Source organism: Glycine max, chromosome 2 (assembly GCF_000004515.6).
Source record: "Glycine max cultivar Williams 82 chromosome 2, Glycine_max_v4.0, whole genome shotgun sequence".
Classification (NCBI taxonomy): Eukaryota; Viridiplantae; Streptophyta; class Magnoliopsida; order Fabales; family Fabaceae; genus Glycine; species Glycine max.
Genome location: NC_016089.4, coordinates 6,926,308 through 6,946,738, shown reverse-complemented (window position 1 = coordinate 6,946,738; position 20,431 = coordinate 6,926,308). Strand labels below are relative to the sequence as shown.

General features: G+C 33.6%; 2 protein-coding genes and 1 pseudogene across 3 annotated transcripts; 2 read left to right on the top strand and 1 right to left on the bottom strand.

Annotated features, from left to right (window-relative positions):
• Window positions 1–2,097: 2,097 nt before the first annotated feature.
• Window positions 2,098–10,353, top strand: LOC100795809 (cellulose synthase A catalytic subunit 2 [UDP-forming]). The gene is made up of 14 exons (XM_003518544.5): window positions 2,098–2,706; window positions 3,408–3,600; window positions 3,960–4,153; window positions 4,244–4,346; window positions 4,655–4,826; window positions 6,039–6,305; window positions 6,385–6,730; window positions 7,153–7,290; window positions 7,402–7,527; window positions 7,627–7,839; window positions 7,944–8,217; window positions 8,428–8,624; window positions 8,714–9,064; window positions 9,375–10,353. The coding sequence occupies exons 1-14, from the start codon at window positions 2,626–2,628 to the stop codon at window positions 9,954–9,956; spliced, it is 3,237 nt and encodes a 1,078-aa protein (XP_003518592.1). The 5' UTR covers window positions 2,098–2,625; the 3' UTR covers window positions 9,957–10,353.
• Window positions 10,354–12,685: 2,332 nt separating this feature from the next.
• LOC100796861 (chlorophyll a-b binding protein 2, chloroplastic-like) lies at window positions 12,686–13,671 on the bottom strand (annotated as a pseudogene). The gene has a single exon (XR_136304.5). The product of XR_136304.5 is annotated as a chlorophyll a-b binding protein 2, chloroplastic-like (transcript).
• A 1,393-nt stretch (window positions 13,672–15,064) lies between these two features.
• LOC102661108 (uncharacterized) lies at window positions 15,065–19,510 on the top strand. The gene is made up of 5 exons (XM_006574727.4): window positions 15,065–15,419; window positions 15,615–16,710; window positions 16,813–17,151; window positions 17,281–18,807; window positions 18,923–19,510. Exons 1-5 carry the CDS (start codon window positions 15,297–15,299, stop codon window positions 19,210–19,212), a joined length of 3,375 nt encoding a protein of 1,124 aa, XP_006574790.2. The 5' UTR covers window positions 15,065–15,296; the 3' UTR covers window positions 19,213–19,510.
• Window positions 19,511–20,431: the final 921 nt, after the last annotated feature.

Here is a 20,431-nt window from a genome sequence, read left to right as displayed (position 1 = left end):
TCAAAATAAAATTTGATTATTTATCAGAATTTAAATATATTTAAGCCTTAAAAAATAGTATGTTTTTTGTTCCAACATAAATTTTATTGAAAATTATGTCAGAATAATTACTTTTGTGTCATATTTATACGATATGACTTGAACTTGTAAATTTTTCTTGTGTGCATATTTTTCTTATGGAATTTAAGGCAGATTTTTCTATGAATTTTTGTGCTTTTCTTGATATTTTTTCTAGAATTTTTTTATGATTTTGATTAAAGTATGCTTATTTCTTTAAATTTTGTTGAAAATTAAAAAAAAAACTTATCTATATATTCTCATGATTTTTTTATAAAAGAACTTAATATTTCTTATAGATATTTTACGAAAAATTTACAGGTAAATTCTTTTTTTATTCAATAACAAATGATGATATAAAAATCATAACAAAAATTAAGAATGTTATTAACAAAAAGGGGAAAACGATATTTTAATACCATAAAAGGCAATTAATTAAGAAAATAAATAATAAATAAAAATTATTATAAAATGATTAAACTTGCCTATATTATATTGTTAAAACCATTCTTTAAAATATTATTAAAATCATTACATTTAATTTATATTTTATTATATTATTTTCCCCAATTCTTTTCTCAATAATGAAACTCCTTAATAAATGAGGTAAAATGGATTTCTTTGGCTTATAGCTAAGGAAGAAAGAACAAAATAGAAAAGAATTAATGGATCTCTTTATCAGGTAGTTCTCCTATTAGTCTAAATGTCTGATGCCTTTAGCTATGATGTGATGGAATTGCCAACATATCAGAAAAAATACTAGCTAATTATATATTTCGGGAACAAAACTTCAACTTCTAATGCAACTTTCTACTTCAATATGTACAATGATCCATGAAGATAAAGTGGAGTTTATAATATATTAAGAAAATGATGATGGGGTTTTGGCATTATAAACTCTTTGATTCTATTTTTAACATAGTCAGGTTTTGTTTTTCAAAATCTATAGATTTTCAAAACTCATTGCCATTACTGCAATTAAGTAATTATATATGTGTAGATTCTAAGACAATTTACTTTTCTAATATTATGGTCTTTTTGTCTGTTTTGAAATATTTGGTAAATCAACAAGTATACATCAGTACTATAATTACCCCACCAATAAAAAAAAAAACTTAGTACCATAATCATCATCAAGAACCCTCGTGAGTTATGACTAACTTGACCTTCAGTGCAACTTCAGAAAAAGAAAAATAAAAGTACAAATTATAAAAGTAAATTTATAATTTCAAAAATAGACTCGAGGGAAGATATTTTGTCTGTCTCAAAGACAGTCACGAGAATTTACTCTTACATATGATGATGATACGCTTGTACGTACTGTTTCAAAATTCGTATGATAGTTTAATTCAATGTATCGCGAGATTTTGTACATCTCACACGCCAGTCGCACGAACCTCACGTGACTCTTTTTCTTTTGGTGTATTGCCTCACGTGACTTTACTCCTCGCTCTTCGGCTTTGGCTTGCAAGAAAAGTCAGTGGCTTTTATTTTTGACGTCATGTCATTATATATTAGGATGAAACGCATTTTAGTTTTTCAATTTTGAGTTAAAAATTATCTTAGTTCTTATATTTTAAAAATATATTATTATGATTATCATTTTTTTTATAATTGAAGAATTTTATCTCTATAAAATTTAAGACATTATGGTCAGATATGAATTTTACCAATTTAAAATAAACGAGAATTAAAATTTAAGAATTAAGACTATTTTTTTAAAACGAAGGGTTTAAAACATATTTTACTCAACTAAATAATAATAATAATATATTAAACGCTCAACTTTTTTTATTTTTTTAACAAAAATGCACATTTTAATATAAATATATAATTTAAATTAATTTAGACATATATCTTATTTAGATTCAATAATTTAAAAACAATTCTGATATCAAAATTATTTCACTAAGTTATGAAACCAAATGAAGGTTTGCACATTACACACAAGATACAGCTAACATTACCTAATAATTCATAGGTAAAACAAAAACTTTAGTTTACTTCATTTCATAAACTATAGTACCCCGAGTGTATTATTAGGAAAATCAACAATAATGGATCCAACTACTACTAGTCTACTACACAACACATTGCACAAACACACATATACATACACACGTACACAGCAACACTCTCCCACATTGTCTCTGACTCTGTCTCATACTCTCATCTTATCTCTCTTCTCCGTTGAATTTCCAACCCGTGCTTGCTTTGCCTAGATTCTCTTTCTTCTTCCACACATACTCACATTTCTTTTTACCCTTTTATAATGGGTTTTCTGATAATGCTGCAAGCTTGTGTCTTTCACAATTGACAAAAGAGTGGTAGTAGCAGCCTGGCACCACCCCATCTGTTAGAAAACTTGGTTGCTCAAGTAAAGAATCATTTTCATTCACTATATCCCCCAAAGGAAACAGCTTTCTTTGATTTCACTCCTAGTTTAAAAACCTTTCTATTTTTGCTTCTTTTTCTTTCACTATATGTGCATGGAAGAGGCAAATTTGTGAAGTGGGGTGTTTGATATTTGAAGATTGAGGTGTTGAAGAGTGGTGAGTTAAGGTTTCAATGGACACCAAAGGGAGATTAGTTGCTGGGTCTCATAACAGGAATGAGTTTGTTCTTATCAATGCTGATGAAACTGCAAGAGTGAGTGGTCTCTATCTCCCTGATTTCTCAGTTCATCTGAAGAGTTTTGAACTTACATAGCTTTCCAAAAAAGTGTCTCTTTTCTGATCTTTGTCCTTATTCTTCAACTCATCTCACTAAGCCACGTCAAGAGTTTGAAGAAGAAAATACCCCCATTGGGGTCTTTTCTTTCTTGGATTTCCATGCTGAATTTCTGACCCAATTGGGTTCCCTTGCTTGAATTTTGAGTCCTTCATTTCATTCATATGGTCACTTTCATGGTGTTAAATTGAGCTAGTTCTCTTTCTCTCTCTTGGGTTTTTGTTTTTGTGTTAAATTGTGGAAATTTCCCAATCCAAACTCTTATCAGTTTCTCTCCAGCTTATGGGTGAAATAAACAGGAAAAGAAAAATACTTTTTTCCCCTATTTACCTTTGAAAAATTGAGTTCATTCAACTTGGTCCTTTTGATGTTCTCTGTGTGTCTCTTGTTCTTGATTTTCTTGCCTTGATTTATATAATTCAGAGCTCTGATTTATAAAAGCCAGAGCGTGTCGATTTATTGCATGAAAGTTATAAACTTTGATGCTGCACATTTAGTAATAAAGCTCATGTGTACTGATGTGCACAAAAAAGTGGACCTTCTTCCATCTTCTCGCATAGTGCACTACCATCCAATTTTCATGATCTGATCAAGGTTTACATTATCACTGTTATTTGCAGGTAGCTGTCACAGAATTAAGTGGTCAAATTTGTCAGATCTGTGGGGATGAGCTGGAGGTTACTGTGAATGGGGAGCCATTTGTTGCTTGCAATGAATGTGCGTTCCCTGTGTGCAGACCTTGCTATGAGTATGAAAGAAGAGAGGGTAACCAAGTTTGTCCTCAGTGTAAAACCAGATATAAGCGCATCAAAGGTGAAGAAGCTTCAACCAATTTTTACTTAGATCTCTTTGTGTGTGTTTATGTTTCTTTTTCACCTGTGTACGTGTTTATGTTTCTTTTCCACCTTAGTTCCATTTGTTATATTTAGGAATGCTAACAACATATTTTTTTAATAACTCTTTATTGTTGACGGAAATTTATTAGAAGTTCATTAAAAATCACTGAATTTTGTGGGTCCTACTTATTTAATGAGTTTCACTCGTGATTGTATAGTTATCAATAAATTTTAACAAATAGTAGAGAGCGTATTAGAGATTGAATTGTTAGCATTCCTCTTGTTCTATTAACATAATCTGTTGATAGATTTGGCTAACACTGCAACTGATTTCAGGTAGTCCTAGAGTTGAGGGTGATGAAGAAGAGGATGATAGTGATGATTTGGAAAGTGAGTTTGATATTGGGAGCGTGTTCTCTGCTCGCCTTAACTATGGTTCACAGGTGAATGGTTCGGTGATCCATGCACCATCGGAGTTTGATGCAGCTTCCGTGGCTTCTGAGATCCCTCTCTTGACATATGGTCAAGAGGTTAGTTGATTTCCTGCACTCGTGGCTGTTGCCTTTTTTTTTTTTTTTTTCTGAATTTGAATATGACTGATGATGGTTTTGTCAATTAAGGATGTTGGCATTTCTGCTGATAAACATGCTCTTATTCTTCCTCCATTCACGGCCAGAGGGAAACGAGTTCATCCCATGCCTTTTCCTGATTCATCTGTACCTGGTAAGTAATTTTATTGGACAAAATATAGTAGCAATCAAGTGCTATTAGTACTGTTCTTCAATCAAAATTGGAATTTCACCGATTTATTCAATGCCAAATTTAAAGTTCAAGTTTTATTATTCAAGTTACCGAGGTGAAACTCCAATTTTAATAAAAAAAAAATATCACTTAAAGTACTTAACTACACCTTGCTATTGTCCAATTATTTGTCTTGGTTTGCATGTGCACATTGTTTAGACTGTGCTGCTCCTAGTTGGCCCTGGTTTCAGTGTCCTTATTTAATGTGACAATTAATGATGGTGATGCAGTTCAACCAAGACCTATGGATCCTAAAAAGGATATTGCAGTTTATGGATATGGAAGTGTTGCATGGAAGGAACGGATGGAGGATTGGAAGAAAAAACAAAGTGAAAAACTTCAGGTTGTTAGACATGAAGGGGGTAAAGATAGTGATGAGCTGGATGATCCTGACTTACCAAAGTAGGTGATATTGTCTAATTCTTATCATTTGTTCATTGAAAGTTAATCATGAAATTTGCTGGATTTTATTTGTGGTTCTTATTTGTCAACTTCAACTGTTAAGGTTTTTTCAACTTATTTAAAGCCAAAATTGGCTGCTTCAATCAGAGAGCATGTCTAACTTATTTTGGTTCTTACAAACAACCAAATGTTAAACTGAAAATGATAGCAAGATTACTGATTAAAAGTTTTAAACCGTTGTCAGGTAGTTAGAAAGGCAACAATTTATAATATGTAAAATAATAAGAAAAATTAAATTATTTTCTAATATTTGCTATTGATTAATTTTCTAAATTTAATAATAAAATTTATATAAATATGATTAAGAAAATGTGATTTAATTAATATTACTAAATCAATATTCCTCACTCAAATTCTCTCGACAAAAAAATTCAGACAACCTAGTTACATAAGATGAAAATTTAATTTTTATTTTGTAAAAATAACATTTTATCAATATTTTGGCTTTCTTTATAGTTTGTACAATATAACAAAAAGGGTTTATTTGTGATGTTAACAATTATATATATTAGGAATTTATTAGCAATGCACAAATGAACAATTTTCTAGATTTTTCCCGGAGCCTATTAGCAATTATGTAGGGACTATTATGTAATTTTACTCTATCATCTTTCTGGTGTTTAGACCTATATTTGCAATTTCTCAAAAAATTACAATTAACCTAAATAGGTTTAAATTGAGATTTCTTTATTAATTTTGCAATTAGTTAAGGTTAATTTTAATCTGTATATAAATCTTTCTATACTAAAGATAATTAAACAATTTTTACTTTTAAATATTAGTTTTTAATATTCAAAGATTAGTCTCCACCTTAAACATATCCGTAAATCATCATTATTTTCTTTCTTATGTAAACTTAATTTTTATCTATAATTTTATTGTTATTTAAAATTTCTTCTAAATTTTTTGGTATAAGTATTCCTTAAAAACCATCAATTTGTAATAATTTAATCCACCATGTAAAAATATGTAATAATTATTTAATCCACTAAGTAACTAATTTTATTTATCTATTTTGTGGATAACAACAAAAATTTATTTCCTCCCCTATCTGCAATTTTTTTTTTTGCAGTCATACTGTCTTGCTATATTTATTTACTATTTGCTTTTTTGTTTAATTTATGATTTTGTAATCTGAATTCCTGTTAACAGAATGGATGAAGGCAGACAACCACTTTGGAGAAAGTTGCCAATTAGTTCAAGCAGGATAAATCCATACAGAATCATAATAGTACTTCGGATTGCAATTCTTTGCCTCTTTTTTCATTATAGAATCCTCCATCCAGTCAATGATGCATACGCATTGTGGCTCACCTCAGTAATATGTGAAATCTGGTTTGCTGTCTCATGGATTTTTGATCAGTTCCCAAAATGGAGCCCAATTCTTAGAGAAACATACCTTGATCGTTTATCTCTAAGGTATTTGATCTTTCTCTGACTATCCTTATATGTGTTTGTGACATAAGGCATTATTCATTAATGCTTTACAATTTCACAGATATGAAAAAGAAGGAAAGCCATCTCTGTTAGCTGATATAGACGTGTTCGTTAGTACAGTGGACCCTATGAAGGAACCTCCACTCATTACTGCAAACACAGTTCTGTCTATCCTTGCTGTGGATTATCCAGTGGACAAGGTTGCATGCTATGTTTCAGATGATGGAGCTGCCATGCTTACATTTGAAGCACTTTCCGAGACTTCTGAGTTTGCAAGGAAATGGGTTCCATTCTGCAAGAAGTTCTGCATTGAACCACGGGCTCCTGAATGGTATTTTGCTCAGAAGGTTGACTACTTGAAGGATAAAGTGGATGCAACATTTATAAGAGAACGTCGTGCCATTAAGGTTTGAAATTGTTCCTATCATGTCATTTTCAGACCAAAAGGAAAAGCCATAAACTTCAAATTTGAAATTTGCATGAAATATGACTAATTGAGAAACATAGTTTATACCAAAGGAAAGTCGAGTTATTGCAGAGTTCTGCTTTAAGACAAAACTTAGATGTAGGTTCTTAGGTGTTTTTGGTGGTGTTCTACTATCAAAACTGGAGTTTCTCCTTGGTAATTCACCTAACAAATGTTTGCATTAAAAATCAATATAGATTACTGAAGTGAAATTTCAATTCTGATTGAAGAATAACATTAGAAACACCTTAAGAGTTGTATGTAAGTTTTGTCCTTTGCTGCTATCTATAATTTTTCATTTTTTTCTATTTGGCTTCAAGCAATAAGAGGTTGCATTTGGTGTTCTCAATTGTGTTGACACAGAGGGAGTATGAAGAGTTCAAAGTGAGGATTAATGCATTGGTGGCTTTGGCACAAAAGGTTCCTGAGGATGGTTGGACAATGCAGGATGGTACTCCATGGCCTGGGAACAATGTCAGAGATCATCCCGGAATGATACAAGTGAGTACCATGTTATGATGCAATCTTGGTCTTCTGTGTAGATTGAAAATGCTTTGTTGACATGGCATGTTTGTATGAGTTTAAGTGTTAAACTGTGATGCTATTCTACAGGTTTTCCTTGGTCAAAATGGTGTTCGTGACATCGAAGGAAATGAATTACCTCGTCTTGTCTATGTGTCTCGTGAGAAAAGACCTGGATATGATCACCACAAAAAAGCTGGAGCTATGAATGCTTTGGTAGAGTGTCCTTCTCACTATAAAACTGAACTTTCTCAGTTTTCTTCTTTCTCCATTTTTCTTACCATTTTTCTAATGCTTTGTTGATTGATTGTGAAGGTGAGAGTCTCGGCAATAATCACCAATGCTCCTTATGTACTGAATGTTGATTGTGATCACTACATAAATAACAGTAAGGCCCTTCGTGAAGCCATGTGCTTCATGATGGATCCTACATCAGGGAAAAAAATATGCTACGTACAGTTTCCTCAAAGATTTGATGGGATTGATCGTCATGATAGATACTCGAATCGCAATGTTGTATTCTTTGATGTAAGTAAGAATTTGCTACTGTTGTTTGTGCATATATAATATACATTCATATACCTTGCAGTTTGCTTTGAAGGAAAAGCTAATATTTGTTTCAATGTGTATAGATCAATATGAAAGGTTTAGATGGCATCCAAGGACCAATATATGTGGGAACTGGGTGTGTCTTCAGGAGACAGGCATTCTATGGATATGATGCCCCTACATCGAAGAAAGCACCAAGAAAGACATGTAACTGTTGGCCTAAATGGTGCTGCTGTCTGTGTTGTGGATCTAAGAAGAAAAAGATTAAAGCAAAGTCAAGTGTGAAAAAGAAGATAAAGAATAAGGATGATATAAAGCAAATGCATGCACTAGAAAATATTGAAGAGGGAATTGAAGGTACGAAATGCCTCAAATTGGCCATGTGTTTCGTTTGAAAACATTCATATGCATTCTAAGACTCTAAATAATACTTTGAGATGCATTTGGTTGAGCTTTGATCCACTATTATAATGTACTTATGTGCATACTTTTACTGTCTTCGCTTGCTTACAAAACTTAATAGTTTTTTAATGGCATTTTGTATTCCTCTTGAAACCTTGATCACAGGAATTGACAATGAGAAGTCATCACTAATGTCTCAATCGAAGTTTGAGAAGAAGTTTGGGCAATCATCTGTTTTCATAGCTTCGACACTCTTGGAAGATGGGGGTGTTCCAAAAGCAGCAAGTTCTGCTACACTCTTGAAAGAGGCCATCCATGTAATTAGTTGTGGTTATGAAGATAAGACAGAATGGGGGAAAGAGGTATGCTATTTGTTTCATATTTAAAGCCTTGAAGCTCTTTCAAGCTCTGGTCTTCCTGTACTTAGACCTCTGCTACATTTGTCTTTCAGGTTGGGTGGATATATGGCTCAGTTACCGAAGATATTTTAACAGGTTTCAAGATGCATTGTCATGGTTGGAGATCTGTATACTGCATGCCAAAAAGGCCTGCTTTTAAAGGTTCAGCTCCTATAAATCTCTCGGATCGTCTGCATCAAGTTCTTCGGTGGGCTCTTGGATCTGTTGAGATCTTTTTCAGTAGGCATTGTCCCATATGGTATGGCTATGGTGGCGGCTTGAAATCGCTGGAACGATTCTCTTACATAAACTCAGTTGTTTATCCTCTGACTTCAATTCCCTTAATTGCCTATTGTGCATTGCCAGCTGTCTGTCTGCTCACTGGGAAGTTCATTGTCCCCGAGGTAGGATTAATTTTTCTTTACTTTTAAGTACAACCCTCAAACTGAGTTCAAGTTACATCCTAGGAATACATAAACACAAGGAGCAATTATTGCATAAGTACAGTGCCTCTAGGCACCACCACCCAAAAAGCTAAAGATGTATTAAAATCATAATATAGATATAGTTATCTCTAACTTTCGATTAGTAGTACCGGTGGCTTTAGGTACTGTGCTCAGACAAAATTCAAGAATTGCTCTAAACAATAAACATAGAATGTGATGCACTTTATGGTGCTTTAAACTAATGCTTTTTTTTTTCTTTTCTTCACAGATAAGTAACTATGCCAGTATCATTTTCATGGCCCTCTTCATCTCTATAGCTGCAACTGGCATCCTGGAAATGCAGTGGGGAGGTGTCGGTATACATGACTGGTGGAGGAACGAGCAGTTCTGGGTCATTGGTGGTGCCTCCTCACATCTCTTTGCTCTCTTTCAGGGTTTGCTCAAAGTTCTGGCGGGAGTCAACACAAACTTCACAGTCACATCCAAGGCAGCAGATGATGGAGAGTTTGCTGACCTCTACATCTTCAAGTGGACATCCTTGTTGATCCCTCCCTTGACCCTACTAATCATAAACATCATCGGAGTCATTGTCGGTGTCTCGGATGCTATAAACAATGGATATGATTCATGGGGTCCTTTGTTTGGGAGGCTATTTTTTGCCCTTTGGGTCATTGTACACCTTTACCCTTTCCTCAAGGGTGTCATGGGAAAACAAGAAGGTGTTCCTACCATCATTTTGGTCTGGGCTATTCTCCTGTCTTCAATCTTAACCCTACTTTGGGTGAGAATCAACCCATTCTTGGCCAAAAGTGATGTGGTGTTGGAAATTTGTGGATTGAATTGTGACTAAAGGTAACAAAAAATGGAAGGGCATGCCATGGTTTGACGTTTTACACTGATAAGATCTGCAACATGCATAAGTTTTTGGTCAAAGACACATGACACATCCCTGGATCTGTTGGTGAGAACTGCCACTGCAAAAAAAAATGTTATTTGTGGGTGGTGTTTGTAGATACAACATATGTTTTGAGAGGTTTCATTATTTTTTTTTATACATGTGCATTATCTAAATTAGTCTGAAATCACAGGTGAGATGTTATTTATAACTTCTTCGGAATAAGGCATCTCTCATTTGTAATCATAAAGTGTGCCCATGTGTTTTTTAGAAATTCCCTATAAGTTGGGATTTATATGGTTGGCTTCGATACTTTTGCACCAAGTGAATAAAATGTCTACAATGTATAGTATCTTCAAATCCATTTTTAGTATCTTGAAATTATGCAAAGGTAAGTATAGGTTTGTGCAATATTAATAACGTAAATTATGCCGTTGGTTTGGTGGAGTTGATTCATGAGGGAATTAATTTATGTGAAGGTGGGTCTCACAAGAAAAAAAAACCCATGCCTTGTTTGTTTGTGGTTCATGTTCATGTGATGTGGGAAAAGTGAGAGGCGTTTTTACCATTATAATCTTGTTGGGTTTGTTTTGAAAGAAACTCGACTTACTATAATAAGGGTATAATAGTATTTTTATATGTTTATTTAATTCTTTCCTTTCTTAAATTAAACAACCTAACATTAAATTTTATTTTGACCATATTTCTCTTTTTCATGTTTATCTCTTATTTTCATTCATTTTGTTTATCTCCTCGCAATCAAATAGAACAGTAGTGGATGAGTGTTTATCCTAGATCCTATTAAAGATTAAAACTCAAAAAAAAATCGTATATAAGATTACTACTCAGGTAAAATGCTAAATTGGTAGTAACTAGGAAATTGATTAGGTAGTTAAACTGTCAACATCGTATAGTTCATGCTGATGTGACCAGCATAGAAACTATCACCATTCACTGGTAACTCATTCAGACTTTTTGTACATGCTAAATCAACTAATTAAATGTTTTCACTTTATTTACTTGTCTCTGAAAAGCACATGCACAAGTATTTCACGAGAACTGATTTTAGAAGCGTACATCTCCAATCTCGTGAAAGCTGAATAATCGTGATCCAAGTTGTCAAACTTGCAAATTTTTTGTAAATCCGTGAAAATTCAGTAAATTTTCATTTATAGAATCGATTCCTAAATTTATAAGAATTTATTTAATTTAAAAAATATATTAATATTCGTATATATAAAATCATAATTAAATATTTCAATTTTAAAATAAATTAAAATAATAAAATTTAATAATAATTCAATAAATAAATATAATTCACACCCAATTAAATATAAATTCATACCATATAAAACATAAATTCTTAAAATAAAAATATTTGAAAAATATAAAAATATTTTAAATGTTCATCGATCCTCTAATTAAATCATCTTCAATATTGCCATCATTACCATTATCATCACCATCATCAATCTTCTAATTAAATCATCTTCATGTTGAAGTGATGATCATTCAAAATCAAATTATTAATATCAAATACATCTAAAGTTAGATCACTTCTTTCAACCAAGTCAATATTACTTACACTACCACTTTTATCTAGAGGTTGTTCAACTTGGACATTATCTTCATAAAAAATATCATCTTCCTCTTTTATTATCCACTCATAATTAAATTTCATATCTTCAAATGGAAGATCGAGTAATAGTTTTTCTTATTTATCTACTTTTCAACTTCAAGTTATACATCACATAAACTAAGTCATTCATCTTCTTTTAATGCAAGTGATTTCTCCTCTTTGTATGAACCTATAAATAACATAAAAAAACTAAAGTTCATAACTTAATTCTTAATTTGGTCTGATTCTATCGAATTTACTATGATTCCATCGAGTTTACTACCAATTATACTTGATTTATGATTTTACTCACGATTTAATTCGTGAAGATACTATAAAATTATAAACTTATACGATTTTACGAGTTGAATCACAATTTTCATAACAATATTAATGGTCACTATCTGCACTTTGCAAACTCAATCTCCAAGTAAATAACTTCTTTTTAAAAAAAAAAATTAAATAACCGAATAAGCCAGTACAGACACGTACTGAACAACATGGCCTTTTTTGTATGTAGCTGCGTAAAACAAAACGCAGACTCCTCTTCTCATATATGCCCGAAGGTGTTATAAAATGACAGAATGTAAGTCTTGTTTTATATCTGGTGTATTTTATAATTAAAATTAAAATAAGGATACAAGGTTTTAAACATGGCATATTTTATTTTATCTTTACTGAAAGAGTATAATTAAAAAGGAAACAGAGTAAAATAAAATATTTCATTTTGGTTTCACTAAAACAATAATAATTTACAGTTATCAGTTGGTAATTTGTAAAGCTTGGTTTTACTGACTAATATACCTTGAAGAAAAAAGTCCAGAGTCTTGAAAGTCAAAAAAGAGTAAACCAAATCAAGCATATGATAAAAATTAATTATCGTGATCCACAAGAGGAGAATCAAATGCAAAATTTAAAGCACTTGTTTGCCTTGGTGATTTCTGTTTCTCACCTTCCTCCTACTGCATTAAATTTTAGAAGCTAACTCGCTTCTAATGTTTAAGACTTGTCATTTGAGCTTTAATTAGTTTGGTTAATAAAGTGCATAAAAGTAGAACCTTGGAGATACATCCAAATGGACTTAAAAGAGATATATAAAATATAACAATATAATTCACATTCTCACTTGATAGATCTAATACATACTTCACTAAATAACATAAAATTCACAAGTCATTTCTTGTTCTTTGAATGTTATTTTTTTATTTTTTTCTCACTTTCCAGGACAAAGTTTGTGGCATAGGCCCAGGCATTGTTGTTTACTGGATCAGCAAGGTGGTCGGCCAAGTTCTCTAAGGGTCCCTTTCCAGTCACAATAGCCTGAACAAAGAATCCAAACATGGAAAACATAGCCAACCTACCATTCTTGAGCTCTTTCACCTTTAACTCGGCCAAAGCCTCTGGGTCATCAGCAAGGCCCAATGGGCCAAAGCTGCCACCTGGGTAGATTGGGTCAGTCACCTCACCAAGAGGCCCACCTGCAATACGGTAACCCTCAACGGCACCCATCAAGATAACTTGGGTGGCCCAGATGGCAAGAATGCTTTGTGCATGGATCAGGCTTGGGTTGCCCAAGTAGTCAAGCCCACCCTCACTGAATATCTGAGACCCGGCCTTGAACCATACGGCCTCTCCAAACTTGACACCATTGCGGGCCAAGAGTTCGGGGAAAACACAGCCCAGGGCTCCCAACATGGCCCATCTGGAGTGGATGACTTCGAGTTCTCGGTTTTTGGCAAAAGTCTCTGGATCAGCAGAAAGCCCATGGGAATTCACCAGTAAGGTAGGAGGGAGCTTCACCGGAAAATGGGCCCAAGTACTTGACACGGTCTGGGCCATACCATGGGCTTCCTGAGGAAACAGTCTTGGGGGCTGTTTTCCTCATGCTAACTCTTCCAACACCAAGCTCAGGGGTGGAGGGGGCAAGCTTCATTGCTTGACCAGCCAATGATGATGAAGAGAGAGCCATTGTTGAAGCAGCCATTATTCTAGATTTAGTAAAACAATGAAATGCTTTGTAACTTACAAAGTGAAGAGAGGGGTACACTTATATTTTTTTGTGCACAATATATAGCTTAAAGAAGAGAGGGGTACACTTATCTTTACTAGATCTATATCTGAATTTCTATTCGAATATCTCAAAAAATATCATTAAGTACCTATTCTATCCAGTAAGAATCTGCCACGTATGATTTAGGATAGATTATGTGTAATATTACCAAGTCTCACCCAAGAGAAACCATAGTGCAATATTGATCACGTGGCCGGTTGATTTAAAAATAATAATGTCACGGTTACATATTCAAATCAAACTAAAGTTGTTTTTAATATTAGTAAAAATAAATTAATGACTTGATCGATCTAATTTTTAAATAAAAAATATTAGTGACATTCTCTTTTTATGTGTGCTGAAATTTGTTAAAAGATCAATAAATTTCAATCAATTATAAAAAAGAATTAGAAAATGAGTGTCAGAGAAAATGTTGGATAGTATTTTTTAAAAAAATATTGTTCGAGACTCTCCATCATGTTAAAGAAAGAAAGAAAGAGGACGTCAAAAGAATTTTTTTTCAATGAAAATGATGATTAGAATTAGCTTAGGATGAAAAACGTGAAACAAAGGCTTCAATTAATTAAGGATGTAAACGGATTCTCGTTAATTTGAGAAAGAGAACATTTTTTTTAGAACTCGAGAAAGAGAATATGAAATAAAAGGAAACTGAAAAATCTCAAAACAATGATCAAAGAGTGAGTGGGTCATTGTTTTGGGACTTTACTTAACTAATAGTAAATGCTTTGAATTTGAAGGATGTTATAGAATGAGAATGAGAATCACATTATTTGAAAATTTGAAGCATGTTATAGAATGAGAATCCCCGGATGCGACTAAAAGAAGTCCTGAAAAAATTGCCAAGATGCCAATGACATATAAATGCTATAATTTTTACATTATACTAAAAATATACTACTTCTATATTTATAATTATTTCTTCTCTGTGAAGAAAATTATAATTATAAATAGGTATAAGTTGCAATTTAGATTTATAGATTTCATGTACACCATGCATCATTGCTTAAATTAATAATATAATTATCTAAATAATACCCATTAATTTTTTGAAAATTTATTAAATTATTTGCAAAATACAAAACATTATTACTGCATGTAATTGATAGTTAGGAGTATTATTATAACTTAATTACCCTCATTTCATGGGAAAAATAGGTCCTGAAAATAGATTGAGAGTTGAGACTACATCAACTTAAAGAATCCCCAGAAATAGAACATCCTTGCTCAAAACAAAAGCTAAACAGAATAAAAGGAGTTACGTTACCACTTACCGCCACGTGCAGTAGCGGGGTCATTGGTGATCCACGTGTAAAGCCACCGACCATTGGCTTATTTCATAGTTTAAAAAAATTCAAATTCAAAACGGGTAATGCTGTGGCAACTCAAATTCAAACTTGTTTGCACCAAAATCAAACATAGTGTTTTAAATTATTACATACCATAACGTTGTTCGTTAAAATAATGTATCGAAAGTAGCGGGAAACTCCTCATTTCAACTTCCAGAAACCAGCCCACACCCACGTTCCTTACTTTTCTGTGTGATTTTCAATTTTCAAAGGTTTGGATTTGCAGACGTTGTTGCTGTTTGTTCAAAACTGAAAGAGTGATGATGGGTATGGATTTTCACGGCATGAAAAGGAAGAGGCTGCAGGCTTTGTGCAAGAAACATGACATCCCTGCAAATTTGAAGAACAAGGAAATGGCAGACAGACTCTCCCTCATTTTTAAGGTTCTTATCATTATATTTATACCCTTTTCTTCAAGTACGATTTTTTTTTTGTTGCTTTCGGTGTTGTTGTTCGCTCAGAATTAGAGTTTTGTAAAAAAAAAAAACATTAATAGGAGAATAGTACTAAAAACACTTTAGAAATTACGTCTAAGTTGTGTTGTTGGTTTGTGTAATTTAGTTTTGTTTTGCACATAGGGAAAGGAAATAGAAGATCCTGTAGGTTCTGGTAATGTTGGAACAATGAAAGACACCCCCCGTTGTGTTAGTGGCAAAGACATAAATGTGGAAATGATTGATTTGGTGACTCCTGGCCCGGGTTTAGAGGAAAGGAGTGTTGTTTCTGTCAAGAATTTGAAAAGTTCAGAGATTGAAAGGTTGGAGTTTGAAACGAATTCTTCCCGGGAAATAACAAGGGGAGATTTTGGAATTTGTGGAGTTGAGGAAGACATGAAAAGTGGACTCAATGAGGAACAAGTTGTTAACAGTCAGGGAGGTTTGCATTCAGCACCAGTTATAGTTGCAGTAGAGGAATTTAACAAACCTTTGGTGGAGGGAGAAGGCGAGCATTTGGGTGGTGAAAATAATCTTCTTGAAGATCTTTGTGAAAATGGAAAGGAAAGAGATGAAGCTGTAGAACAAAGCAACCACAATAGCCCTCAAGGGTCAAACATGAAAGATGTGAATGTTTTACATGTTTCTCAAGAGGAATCTGGTTACCCTATGGTGGAAGAAGATGAAGCTGCAGAACAAGGCCACCACAATAACCCTCAAGCAAACATTAAAGATGTGAATGTTTTACATGTTTCTCACGAGGAATCTGGTTACCCTATGGTGGAAGAAGATGAAGCTGCAGAACAAGGCCACCACAATAACCCTCAAGCATCAAACATTAAAGATGTGAATGTTTTACATGTTTCTCACGAGGAATCTGGTTACCCTATGGTGGATAAAGAAGAAGCTGTAGAACAAGGTGACAACAGTAGCCCTCAAGGATCATCAAGCATGAAAGATGTGAATGTTTTACATGTTTCTCAAGAGGAGTCTGGTTATCCTATGGTGGAAGAAGTTCAGAAATCTGATGACAATATTTATAATGGTAGTGTCTACAATCTCATAAACAAAGGATTTGAAGTTGATGCCAAGGATACTGATGGAAAGACTAATTTTACTGCTGAATATTGTGCACATGATGTTTCTTTTAGTTTAAATATACCAGGTGGGACACTAGATCAATTTCAGGGAACTTATCCAGAAAATGAATCCAATTCTAGTTGTCTTAATATTCATCAAGGTATAGTGCAGTTTTGTTTTTCAAATTTGTTGGTTATGTCTTTTAGGTGTGATTTCACAATCTTTTATAGCTGGCTTCTGAAATATTTGTCTGTACATACAGATACTTGTGAAGAGGAGTTGGAAACACCACAGAAGACAGGTCCCATTGAAGATCCAGGGGAATGCATTGGATTTTCTCCCAATAACCTTGAAATTTCAGCGGTTAAAGGCTTTCTGGCTGAAACATATTTTGATCCGAGTACACTTGGAGATGTTGAGGGAACTTGTAACATGAAAGAAAGAACACAAAGTGTCAAGATGGAGGAAGTTGAACATTTTATAGATGAGTTTCACTCATCTACATTTAAAGATTCATATGGGACACCTGTTCAGTTTCTGACAAATGATGCATTAAATGAAGTGAAGTCTGATCTTAATATTCATGAAATGATTGCTTCAGGTATAGTGAATTTTTTTCTAAATGTTTATTGATATTTGATAGTGATAGTTCATAAAATTTCTCCCATGATTTCAAAGAATGAGGTTATAATCTCTCCAACCTTGACGTTCTATGTGATTGAAAATGCAGATATATCTGATGCTAAGTTTGTATCTTCTAGAAAAAGAAGTTTACGCCCAACTTCAGAGACAATGATTGGTTTTTCTCCGAAGCAGCTAAATAATTCAGAGATTAAAGTGTTTCAGTCTGAAATAATTTCTTTCCCAGAACCACCAGCAGTTGACATTGGAATTTGTGATGTAGAGGAGAACATGCATATTGATGTCAATAAGGAGCAAGTTGATGACAATCAGCAAGTTATATATGTAGCATCTAGTGTGATGGACTTGAACAAAGAGGATCTTGTACAGGTTGCTTCAGTGGAAGTTGGAGACCATTCGTTGGAGGGAGAAGTTGAGAAGTCAGGTCTGATTGCTGATTCGGAGGAAATTGATATTGGATTTTGTGATGTGGAGGACAACTTGCAGAATGATGTCATTGAGGAACAAGCTGATAATGAAATTTGTAATGTGGAAGAGAACATGCAGAATGATGTCAATGAGGAGCAAGTTGATAGTGGAATTTGTGATGCGGAGGAGAACTTGCAGAATGATGTCAATGAGGAGCAAGTTGATGCCAGTCAGCAAGTTATGCATGCTGCATCTAGTGTAATGGTGTTGAAAACTGAGGATCATGTACAGGTTGCTTCAGGGGAAGTTAGAGACCATTTGTTGGAGGTTGAAAAGGCAGGTCTGATTGCTGATTCAAAGGAAGTTGATATTGGAATTTGTGATGGGGAGGAGAACATACAGATTGATGTCAATAAGGAGCAAGTTATACATGCAGCTAGTGTAATGGTATTGAACAATGAGGATCTTTTACAGGTTGCTTCAGTGGAAGTTAGAAATCATTTGCTGGAGGGAGAAGTTGAGAAGTCAGGTCTGATTAATGATTCAGAGGAAATTGATATTGGAATTTGTGATTTGGAGGAGAACATGCAGATTAATGTCAATAAGGAGCAAGTTATGCATGCAGCATCTAGTGTAATGGACTTGAACAATGAGGATCTTGTACAGGTTGCTTCAGTGGAAGTTGGAGATAATTTGTTGAAGGAAGAAGTTGAGAAGTCAGGTCTGCTTGCTGATTCAGAGGAATGCATTGGATATATGCCCAATAACCTCGAGCCTTCAGCAACTAAAGGCTTTCAGGCTGCAACATATTTTGATTCAAGTACACTTGGAGATGTTGTGGGAACCTGCAACATAGAAGAAAGCATAGAGAGTGATCAGATGGAAAAAGAATACAGTCAGGAAGTTTTGAATATGGCAAATGAATTGCAGAGATCTATGGAGGAGAGTGATCCAATGGAACGAGAAGTTACAAGGTTGTTTGACAACTCTGATGACCATGATGATGCAGATGGAACTGAAGCAGAAGACAAAAGTCATCAACACTATATAAAGAGCGACATGGATAGCATTGAGAAATATTTGCTGAATGATTTCCAGTCTATTGATGATACTGATGGACAAAATTCAGATGAGTATGCTCCAACTGTGCCCCATTCTGTTGAAATGAAGTCATGCACTTTTAACCTTCAACAAATTTCTGCATCAGGTAAAGTATAAGTTCTGGTTAAAACAGTGCAACATCTTTTTAAGAGTTTACCAATACAAAGTGATTGCTTATATATAGGACTCAATTGATACTTTTTTTTAATCTTGATTTCTAGACACTGTTTCTGGAGATGAAGGTACTTTTCAAGAGAAATTGGAAACACCAACAAAGTGTACACCAATTCCAAGTTCAGAGGACAGTGTCGTTTTTTATACTAATCTTGAATCATCAATGAAGAAAGAGTTGATTGTAAAGAGTCTGCCCATGAAACGTGCAAGGGATGTACTTGGGGCTAGTGACATGAAAGAAAACATTAAAATTGCAAAGAAGGAACAAGGTGGCAGGATCATATCAAGGAGTGCATTTCCTAAGAGGAAACCTCTACAAGATCTTCAACAGAACTGAACTCCACAGCCTGTGAAGTTTTGATTTCTGTCTGCAGTTTTAGTGAATGATACTGTTTCAGTTTGATGGTTACATATTTAACTCGATGACCAAAATGCTTTACGGTATCTAGTATGAGAGAAGACAATGCTAGTTTATGATAACTGTTGTGTCAAGTGTATTCTTTTATGCTTGAATAACTTTTCTCTGCATAAACATTGTGTTTCCTGTAGCCTTTATCATACATCGGATTGAAATTGTTACATGGCACAAATTGAAACGTGTCATATTGAAATATACATGACTATTTGGCATGTAACGCAGATTAGGAATGACATGATCTTTCTTTTATAAAAAAATTCTCACATTTTGTTTCTATTTCTTGATTTCCAGTTTATTACACAACTAAACCTTAGTCTTTAAACAGTTTTAAAGATGTTCTGAAGTTTCCTACACTGGCAGTATAAATCTTTTTGAAAATGTTCTGAAGTTTCTATAGATGGGGCATTAAGTGATTGGTTTACTGCTGTCATGTTGTAACTGGAGTCTGGAAAGGGGATTTATATATTATTTTGGAACTGGAAAGCTGGTTCAGGTGTACTAAAAATGTAAAGTAAACCATCAATTTTGTCCCACAATTATTACCCTCTACGATGAGATACATTTTACTAACTTCCATAGACTAATTTGAAGGACTGTGTGGTATGATTTCTAATACTTGAGGGATTACTTGATATGATTTGTTTACTTTGGGGACAATTTATGAGATAGAGTATTACTTTAGGGATGAATTTGATGGTTAATTAAAACTTGTGGGTAAGAGAGGGTTCGACGTATCTACCCTATAATAAATCATGACGAAGTTCCAATGGAAATGGTTTTTGCTCATTATTTGCAGGATCTAGCTATTTATCTTTTTAAATGGAACAGAGGTATCAAAACCCCTTTGAATAATTTGTTGCCTTATTTATATGAATTACATGATTTTTTTAAAGAGAAAACTTGTAAATATTACTTTTCCAATTCACATCTCATTTCTCTGTGATTCTATGATGTTTCTCAAGATGAAATTAGTATGAATTACAAAAAGAAGTTGACTACTGAGATGAAGATTTCTTAAATATTACTAGCACTTCATTCTGCTTCACAAATCAAATACAATTTTGAATATTATTCCTCAAACTGGTACATATTTGAGTTTAATTGTCCTTGCCATGATTGACTTTTCCGAACCAGTAAA